The sequence below is a fragment of the Eimeria necatrix genome, genomic scaffold (genome assembly GCF_000499385.1).
Source record: "Eimeria necatrix Houghton genomic scaffold, Enh_scaff386, whole genome shotgun sequence".
NCBI lineage: Eukaryota > Apicomplexa > Conoidasida > Eucoccidiorida > Eimeriidae > Eimeria > Eimeria necatrix.
Genome location: NW_013655367.1, coordinates 20,748 through 30,344, shown reverse-complemented (window position 1 = coordinate 30,344; position 9,597 = coordinate 20,748). Strand labels below are relative to the sequence as shown.

At 50.2% G+C, this 9,597-nt stretch overlaps 3 protein-coding genes across 3 annotated transcripts; 1 reads left to right on the top strand and 2 right to left on the bottom strand.

Moving 5' to 3' along the window:
- Window positions 1-390: 390 nt before the first annotated feature.
- On the bottom strand, window positions 391-1,560 carry ENH_00049430 (hypothetical protein, conserved; the record flags this gene model as incomplete). The annotated part of the gene is made up of 3 exons (XM_013585622.1): window positions 391-646; window positions 932-999; window positions 1,450-1,560. 3 exons carry the CDS (start codon window positions 1,558-1,560, stop codon window positions 391-393), a joined length of 435 nt encoding a protein of 144 aa, XP_013441076.1.
- An 841-nt stretch (window positions 1,561-2,401) lies between these two features.
- On the top strand, window positions 2,402-3,938 carry ENH_00049420 (hypothetical protein, conserved; the record flags this gene model as incomplete). Its single annotated transcript, XM_013585621.1, has 6 exons — window positions 2,402-2,460; window positions 2,548-2,627; window positions 2,800-3,065; window positions 3,168-3,206; window positions 3,424-3,542; window positions 3,866-3,938. 6 exons carry the CDS (start codon window positions 2,402-2,404, stop codon window positions 3,936-3,938), a joined length of 636 nt encoding a protein of 211 aa, XP_013441075.1.
- Window positions 3,939-5,898: 1,960 nt separating this feature from the next.
- ENH_00049410 (cysteine proteinase, putative) lies at window positions 5,899-7,437 on the bottom strand (the record flags this gene model as incomplete). The annotated part of the gene is made up of 1 exon (XM_013585620.1): window positions 5,899-7,437. The coding sequence occupies one exon, from the start codon at window positions 7,435-7,437 to the stop codon at window positions 5,899-5,901; it is 1,539 nt and encodes a 512-aa protein (XP_013441074.1).
- Window positions 7,438-9,597: the final 2,160 nt, after the last annotated feature.

The window sequence follows — 9,597 nt, the reverse complement described above, 5'->3', positions numbered from 1 at the left end:
ATTTCTCGCGAGTGTTGAGTGTGCGCATTGATGCTTCACTTGTTGATGGGTCACTCAACCTTGGCATGCCATACTATAATTTGACAACAATGCCTTTTAAGAGTCACTGCATTGCACTGCACTCGCTTCCTTTTCTCTCTAGCATAACTGATCGTTCAAGCTTTCGTGCCTCGTGCGCTGTAGGTGCATTTGAAACTGGAGAAAAAACGGGCAGAATCACGTGATGAAAACCCCAGTCGGAAAAGTTATTGTACTTGCAGCTGCCAGCTTCTGCATGCGCAACCTCGGCCCGCCGCTGCCACTGCATGAAGGTCAATTGTGAGCTTTTCTGGAACGGTGAACAGAGAAATTCACTGCATTTGGAGTGTTGGACCAAGCTCCGCGAGCGCGTTATCCCTTGGGTTGCAACTGCTTCTTAGGCAAGAACGGCCGAACTGGCTTAGGCGATGCGCGTACAACTTTGGGTACGAAGCGTTTAGGCTCGGCTGCAGCAAAAGTGGTCCTCTTCGGTATTGCTGCTTGTGCTTTTGACTTGGGCTGCGTTTCCTCAGCCTTGGGGCTTCGGGGACCCTCTGGGCTCTTCTCCTCTGCCAGGCTCTGTGCAAATATCTTCTCACACTCCAAATCTAGTTTTCTGCACTCTGAGCTGCACAGAAAACCCACAAGAAAAAAGTGTCAGTCCAAACGCAACGTACACATAGACACCGATTCCCGAAAATAACCACGAGGTGTGGCAAAATGAAGGGTTTTCCTGTTGAAACCGCTGAGTTCTTCTAAACAGATTCAGTATAAGCCAAGCACTGGAGGTGCAATTTGGAAGTAGAAACAAGGGGGAGCCGACGATCTGAAAAAACGTAACCACCCCCATAGCTTGTAACCACCCCCATAGCATTTTGTTTTGCTGTTGCATTTGTTTTTGTCAAGCGCTTACAGCAGCTTCTGCAATGTCGAGTCCACCTCTGCACATAGCGTTTCCGTGTTGACCGCGTGTACAGTAGCCTGAAAGTAAGGTGAAGCAGGATTCGAGTAGCACATCCATTTTGTGATTAATCGGCGGTAAAATGCATTCACAGATAGTTAGATTGAGCACATTCAAAACTGCTTCAAAGAAAAGTCGGAATCTGCTCGTCCTCTTAAATAAGGTGCCGCGCTATTAAAAAAATAAAAAATGTTCAATCAAAAAAGTGTGTCGGTTTCGTTAAAGAATAATGTAAACAACAAAAACAGCAAAACGCCTTCCGTCAAAAGAATGGCGACTAGAACCTGCAAGCGCAGCTTTCTGTGATGAAACGTCTGACCAGTACTCAAGCTAGTCAGACACCATAAAGCGCAGCCCTCCAAATTCTCAGACATGAATTTTAAAAGCATATATATTCATAAGTATATGCGCAAATATTCAAGCACCGCAGCAGCTAATAAACGCGAGGAGTTGTGAATAATTATACGTACGAGGGCTGTGAGATCAGCAGCTAGAACGTGAGGGTCTGTCTCATTCTCATCTATCCAAGCAAGCGAGTTTTCAGAAGCATCTGGCGTTTGCTGGGTTGCCTCTTCCTCCATTTCGATGGTTTGCCATTAATTCACAGACGTAGCGTTGGGCTGTAGGCGGCTCACAGCTTGGTGCAATAATACCCGTTATCGCCTTAATGATCTCTTCACTTCAATGGTGAGATGACTGAGTTGGGCTTGAAGAAGGTCACCGAGACTACAAAAAGTCGTCGCCAGCAAGCTTGGCTGGTGTGTATGCTGATTGCTGCGGTCCTGGAGGTGGCATTGTACTACCCATTGGATAATTCGGAAACTCAGAGAGGCGTAAATTCGCAGATAGCTCGAGGGAAAAAAACGAGGAACAGGCTCCACGACGAAATGCACTGTGTGTTACAGCTTCTCACCGTGGGTCAGGCCTCTTGTCACCGATGGTGAAATCAGCAAATGTATATGCTGTTGAGTTGCAGAAACCCACCAGAAGCAATTCATAAGTACATATGCGCTGTCTGAAAAACAAGAATTATTATTTAGTTTCATGAAATCGACCGCTCTTTCCAAGGGCTTGTCCAGCCAGGGTTATGGAGCCGCACTGACTGCGCCCCAACATTCTGCTCCAGCAGCTGCTTTCACCCACTGCAAATGCATACAACACATTTCCTATCCATTTAATTGATGGTTGAATCCCCTTATCCATTACTTGAGACGCGATCAGCGCCTTAAAGCGCGCTAGCGCCTTCTCAATGGCATCGATTGACTCGGAGGGCTCCAAAGTTTGGAGATGAACAATGAGTTAAGTCATTCTTTTTGTTTCCCCCTGCAAAACAAGGTCATTCTCTAGTCTAAAGCTTATACATTTGCTTGCGCTTGGGCGTCGCCGCGGATTACACCGTGCCCGCTCCTCTCCTTTTTTCGAATGATCGCAGCCGTGCTGTTATCGAGACAAGTCAACCATTGCTTGGCTCTGCTCCCGCCGTGAGCTCTGGCAGAGGGACTGTTAGCGCTCCATCGTAGCTCTAAATGGTCATCAAGGCATAGCTTCACAGCTTCAGTCGCCCACAGCGCTCAGGCCATCAAGAAGATGGCTCTGCTCCATCGAGTTTGGATAGCGTCATGCCTCAGCATGCTTCTTCTTTCATATAGTGAGTCGTATTCGGACCCTTCCGCACTCCAGTTCCACGTCGGGGTTGACAGAAACAGCTACTGCGTCGTCATCGGCAGTGTTGAGTAGCACGCATTTCCTGCTTTTGTTTCTGAGGCACGTGTTTGTGTGTTGCGTTTTTGCCTTTGAACTTCATCTGGCTTTGTAAGCAGCCGCAGCTCATCAGACCAAAAACATCCTGGCAGCTGACGTTCTCATTAATGGAGCCGTCCAAACTTCTGTCCCGTTGGGCCACAACCCACTACTTGCCCAAGTGCACATGACAGGGGGTGAATCCAGCAGCAATAGCTTTCCTGCTGCTTCTGCGGATGTGGAGCGCTCCCTTAATCAACAGGCAGGGGTTGTCTCAGCTGGGGAGTCGCTGGAAGAGCAAAACCAGCAAGAAGCAGAAGAAACAGTGGGCTTCTCTGCGCTGCAGGTAGGGCCTGTACAGGGTTCACTTGATGTCTCATTTGTTTGCTTGGGATTTGATATTAATTTTTTGTTCTTCTATGGGCGGTATTGCTGTGCCGCTTTGCAGACATCTGAGGAGGCCGAAGAGTGCTCATGTGTATTCGCAGTGAGGCAAAGGGCACGATCTGGGGTTCAGGCTATAGTGTTTACAAGTTAACAATAGGTGCAATGAGGGAGGCGCACGCATGCAGGCACTAACTGATATATCGGTCCTGATCATCTAGCAAGTAGATGCCTGGCAGCAAAGTTGCGGCAGCAGCGGGTAGATTGATCGCTATGGGCCTGAGCTCGTTCCTTTATGTGCGATCGTGTTCCATTCACAGGGCGTGTGCCTGTACAAGGGAGCTTGCCTCTGGATTGCTGCCGTCTTGTCTTTCGGTACCCTCGTATTTTTGTTTTTGGTGGCGTGGGCCCTGCAATGGGTGGTGTCGATCCCTGCAGAGTAAGATAGAATGACCCTATTTTGCCGCCCAAGGTGTACAGAGGTCGCAGCGTAGAGGGGACACGCAGTAATGAGTGCATTCTTGTGGCGCTGTGCCTGCCAGAAGGAGATATGTAGCTGTCGCAGTCCATCTATGAGCTCCTAGTACTCGTTGCCAGTCTGTTTGGTGTGGCCTATCATTTGCGTGTTTGCCTTTCCGCCGCCTTCGTTCGACGGTGCTTTTTTGCTACTGCAGCTGAGCCTCCCATTCGATTGTGCCTATGAATGACGACTGCAGCGTTTTTGTTTATATTTTCCACACTTTTTTGTCGTGGTGTGCACAGATGGATCCTCGCCAAGAAGCGTTTGGAAAAAGTCAAAGGGGACGCAGCTACTGATTCTACGCCTCTTCTGTGAGCGCGCAGTGGCAACTGATGAACACAATTTTCAGTGCGACTTCTTGTTTGTGAGTTCCGCAACAAAGTGAAAACCGTTTTCTTCGCGGCGCGTCAATGCCCGCTCGCCGTCTCACAATGGTCGATCACAGGACCACTGGTGCAATTCCCAAACATTGCCACAAAAGCATGTGAATAAATTCACCGATTTGCGCATACAATATTTATTGCATTTAGTATGTACAACCATGTGCAATTTACGTATTAGTGTATAGGACAATAGTGTGTAGCATACATGACACTGCACACACGTAAGCGCATGCCACACGTAAGCGCATGTCAACAAATATTTTCTTTGTTTGGCTGCATGGCCGCTTGCTGCGTTGTGCTGCGTAACAAGAGTACCTAGTGACAGACAGGCAGTACCTGGTTTCCCTCCTTGAAACCATGCTGCAGCGCTACCTGAACAAGGTGCTCATGTAGTTTGTGGAAGCCCATTGAAATAGAATCATCAAGGCTCTAGTTGCTTGCATTTGCGCCAGTACCACGCCAGCTTCCACACGAAAGGCCACATCAAAGCACACGGAAGGAACAAAACGACGAGAACCTCACCAGGTCGCTTGTGCGGCACTGGCCTCCCACTAGTGTTGAGCTGTGCCAGAAGTTGTCGCCACTGTGTGCGACAAGGTTAGCAGACAGACTAAAGCCAACAACCGCAACACGGTGAGAGGAGCGAAGTTCGCGACCCCATCCGTAGCTCTGTAGCAGCATATGGACTCCAAGCCGTTGCTTATTACTAAAAGTGACATCCACCATAATCTACCTCCCTGAAGCCTCCTATGGGGGAGCTGCTGTGCCGCTCGCTGTAGAGAGCTACAACGGTTCAATTGCCTGTCTACAATGGTTGAATTGCATGTCCTTGCTTTTCGTTATCTAATTCGCCCGCTTATAAGCACGTACGTAAGTCAGCTTACGATTGTCAGTTTAAGTGTAGAACGATACAGTGCAATGAAGATTTCATGGTGCTGCTAGAGCGACGGGGCACAACGGCGCTTTTAAGCCGCTTTGGCCACCGAACCACGCCAAGCCGCCCTAGACCGCTACACCGCATGCAAACTCGAAAAGAACCAACGGCACAGCTACCTGGAGCACATGCTTGACGCGTTAATTCTCAAGGCACTCACTGCTGGGATAGCCAACGAGCTTTGGGTCCGCTGCAACAGGCCAACCGAAGCACAGCACTCACGTGCACGTTAACTTTCAGTATGCACCTACACCTACACCCACACAAACAAGAAATTACATGCACGTACACCTGTATCTAGGGAATACTGATGTAGACTCAGTAGTGCACACGCACGTGGGTGCATACGGACCCATTCGTACAGAGGCAACCACCCGCCCAAAGCACCGGCGGAATCAACACCAAGTACTTCCAAGATGTTCCAAGCAGCTGCTGGGCAAACGGAATGCGGCCACATCACGAACGAAGCATAACGATCCCGCGGAAATGCGCGGTCGCAGATGAACTTGAAGATGCATACGCATGTTCTGTACACCTGTTCCGTCGCTCCGGGTGAGGATTTAGTAAATCCAGATGCTCAAGCGCATAGTTATATATACATTCGTACACAAAGCCGACCTTCCGCCCGACAAGATAGTGGCACCAACACTTCAGCTACTTCGGAACAGGCCTAAAGCAGCTGCTCGCAAAGCTGGAAGCCGCCATTCGACACACATAATGCGACCTGGCGGCGCACTGCAATTCACCTTTCACCAATAGTGTGGACTCAAAATCATACTTCGTGCACGTACACAATACACACGCCACAGGTACATTTACATAAACACATATACATGTATACCCGCAGATCCATCATAGCCGTGGTTAGCCGCAACTTCGACAACGTGCCCATTTCTGTCTCTACACAGTATGCAAGTCACGGACCCTCCCATGTGTCGCCCTTGAATCGCTCTTAGCTTCATAGGTCCTGCGCTGACGGCAGCAAGGAGGCGTCTTTGTCATTGGGCACTTTCGGCTCCCCTCCACAGAATTCTTTATCTATTCCTGCCTCTCCCATTTGAATCTTGAAAGTGCCCTTGTCTCCCCAGTATTCGTTCCAGCTGTTCACAGCTAGCCAGTAGTCCCTCCCATCTTCGTTCCCGAAGCCAATCACCTTCACTGCGTGACCACCCATGGGCATGCCTGTCACGTGGTGATACACCCCCTCCTTGTACAGCAGGAAGTCCTCATAAACGAGGAAAGCGCCGGTGAGAGAGCCATTTTCCATGAGTTCCCGTTTAATTTGGTCCCGACCTTCCACGCTGTATGCACTCGTGGCGAAATGTAGATCATCCTTGAATGGCTTCACCTTGCTGGTGTACTCTGCTTCCTCACAATCCTTGCGGCACTTTGGAGCCTTGGGCAAGGGCCCCTCACACTCTGGGTAGGGCCCCTCCGAGTGGTGCTGGCAAAAGGGAATCTCGTAAGGCCAGCAGCTTTTGCCAGTGTGCAGCTCGTTGTAGTCACCGCCGGTTACCACCCCATCGTTCGAAAACCACCGCCAAGCCATCCTCGGCTGGCCCCCGGAACAGCCAAAAGACAAACAGTGCAACAGGTCGCAGCATGAAGTCGTGTGCTGCGGCGACAAAGTCTCCCGATGGCGGCCGCCTGACTTGATGCAGAAGCGGTCGTTCAGGGCCTCCGTGCTGGCGAAGGCCCAGCACGAGCCGCAGTCGCCTTGGTCTCGGACATGGCCAATCACCTCTGCGCACTGAGGAAAGGCCTCTCTGGCGTCGAACTTGTCAGTTTTCAGAACCTGATGCGTCTCCCCAAACACCTTCACAGGCAAAGGTTCCCCAAGCGGCACCTCTGGCTTGTCTGGATCTGAATAGAAAGAAAGGTAAGTACCCATCTGCCTTTTCGCGTCTTTGATGCTGTGATGCTTGAAGCGAGGAGACACTTCTGCTTCCCACGTCACCGCCTGTTCAGGGTCTAGGCCCTGCTCAGCTGCTTGCAGCTTCAGCCGCTGCATTTTCACCCGCAAGTGCTGCAGAGCTCCGTTGCTAACAGCTGGTCGGCTTCCCCAGAATTCGCTTTCCGCGAGGCTTTTCAATACTGGCCCATGAAGAGGGGTATCTGCCCCGCTTTGTTCCGATGCATTGGATACCAGCTCGCTAACGTGCCGACGGAAGTGATCCCGCCACAGCCTCATGGCCTCCTGGTCCTTAAGCAGGTACGGCAGCAACTCACGAGATTCGTCAGGCTCTCCTTTCAGCACGCGCCTGCAGTTCTCCGCACCTTGCGTGCGGGAACCGCTGGGACCGCAAGCTTGGAGGGCTTTGCCATGGCTAATATCCTTCTCTACATCCCGCAGAATCCGGTCGAATATGGCATCGATGGCAGTGCCCACAGACTGCAGATCTTCCTTAGCGCCGTCCAGGCCATTGGAGGGCATGGCACAACTGAAGATCAGGGGGGTGGAAATGGCCAAGGTGGCCCACAGCTTCCCTATCCTCATTCTCACAAACTCAGAATGCAAAGCGTGGTAGCTAAGTGGACCCCACTGACAGAGACAGATCACAAACTCTGATATGGAGCGTGTGCAACTGCGTGCACCTGAAACCTGTAGACGCGATGGCAAGGGCCGTTTTAAGTGTCTTCTAGCACATAAGATATTTAACTCGAACTTTCCTTTGTTCTGAAGGCGAATTGAGAGCTGATGGGAAAGCACTGGCGGTTGATCCCAAGGCTGCAGCGTGAGGGTGCTTGCATCACCTCGGAACTGCGTTGTGATTGGCTGCCAAGAAGTGGTATTCTGAAGATGAAAAATAGGTGATCGTACTTTTAACAGCAGTCACACTTTGGCACCCCGAAGGTCCCAAAACGCATCTTGAACGGCGCTAACGCGGCAACCAGCACTGACACGAGACGTGACTCCCTTGAGCCTGCGCAAGCGCGCCTCGACCAGAACTGTAGCAGCCGCCTCAAAGCAGTGCCACCGCCAAAGCTCCTCACGAAACTAAATAATCGAAAACTAATTAGTTTAGTATTGAAAATTGAGGGGTCATTTATTGCCTGCTAGTCCTGGGAACGGTGCAACAGTCTCAGCTGTGCAGCTTTGCGTAGTCAAGGTGATGGCTATTTCTCACTAAGAGGCGGCACTTGTGTGTGGATTCTAAATGAAACCTGCGGTGTTTGACGGTGCTCTGGAGAGGCTGAAGTAGCCACTGAAGTACAACGCGACAAATTGCTGCTGCTGCTGTTACACCATCGAAAGGCTTCCAGGAGCCAAATGCCTAAAAGGCAAAGTCACGTCTTCCACACTTTGTGTCCGGGAACCTAGCGAGAGCCATAACGCACTAGAGTTTGACCCTAAGCCAAACAGATACGGATAAAGTACGTCATCATCGTTGCGCTGTCAAATACACAGTGGCCCTTTAGTGACAGAGCAGAAGCCGAACGTCAGCGCGTTGAATGAGGCTGAGGTGACGGCATCTGCGAGTTGCGGAACTCGTGTAAGGGAGGCCATACGTTATCTGCTACTCAAAAAGTGTACTTCAACTGAGAATTTGGCCTGCCTTAATGAATAAAACTGAGTAGCGAGTCTGCACAGCGAAGTTCCAGTTGCAAGCCCACCTGGGTGCCTCGTTGAAGGAGACTGAAGTTTTGCAGCTTTTGCTTTTCCCTATAGTTGCATGCGAATAGGCATATCCAGATCAATCATTATTTATGTTGCTATCGGTCTTCAAGGCCCAAGCTAACAGCCTAACTACGACGCGAAGTGCAGAACTGCATGAGCGTCGACCCCTTATTCAAGCCCCTTATCATCTCTTTTTTGGTTTCTGTCTTGTCATGTACTTCCTTAACATACCTACGCATAGGGGAAAGGAGAAAAGGAAAGGTATAATTCTCCTGTGACCAGGCACTGAGTTTGGGTAACAAGCCCGGTCTTGCTATGCAGATTCTCGGCCTCCTCATACTTTATTGTTCCCACCTTCTACAGTGAAAAAGTTTTATTTCACTTGCTCCACTGTGATATACTGAGGAAGTTGAGGCTAGGAGTTGACAGAAAAAGGGCCATCGCTTCCAATTCAGCGGTCCCCGGCTACGCCAGTGCGTCGCCAGGGCTTGTCTAAAAGCTCTACGGGGTCCTAGACAGCATTACATTCATTACAGCTGTAATTACAAAAAACATCGAGTCTAGTATACTGGGGAAAAGAGACCGAATACCAACAGAAGCAGCGGAACCCAAAAGACGGGCAGCAGAAGGGCGCATCACTAACACGCATGTTGGGAAGTCACCTTAACCTGAGCTCTAGTCGATCAACAGCCAGTGCCCTGCTGAAGCCAGGCAGCGCCTCAATACTTAGGAAAGCTTTGCATATGTGTGCAGCTTCCTCTAACCACACCACAACCGCCGTCATACCTTGCAGAATAAGCACTATCACACTCTGACCTGTTTTAAAAATATCGTCTGACGGCATTACTATGGTGCCAAACAACGTATTTTCATATCTAATTATCAAGCGGATACTTCTGTCCTGTCCTGGGTATTTCTCCATACCACCCTGGCTGCACAGCGTAGTGTACCTTTCGTAGGCAAACCCAAGCCCCAGGCCTATCTGCGCGCTGCTCTTAATCACCCTAGGGCTGAAGCACCCAATCATCCACATTTATC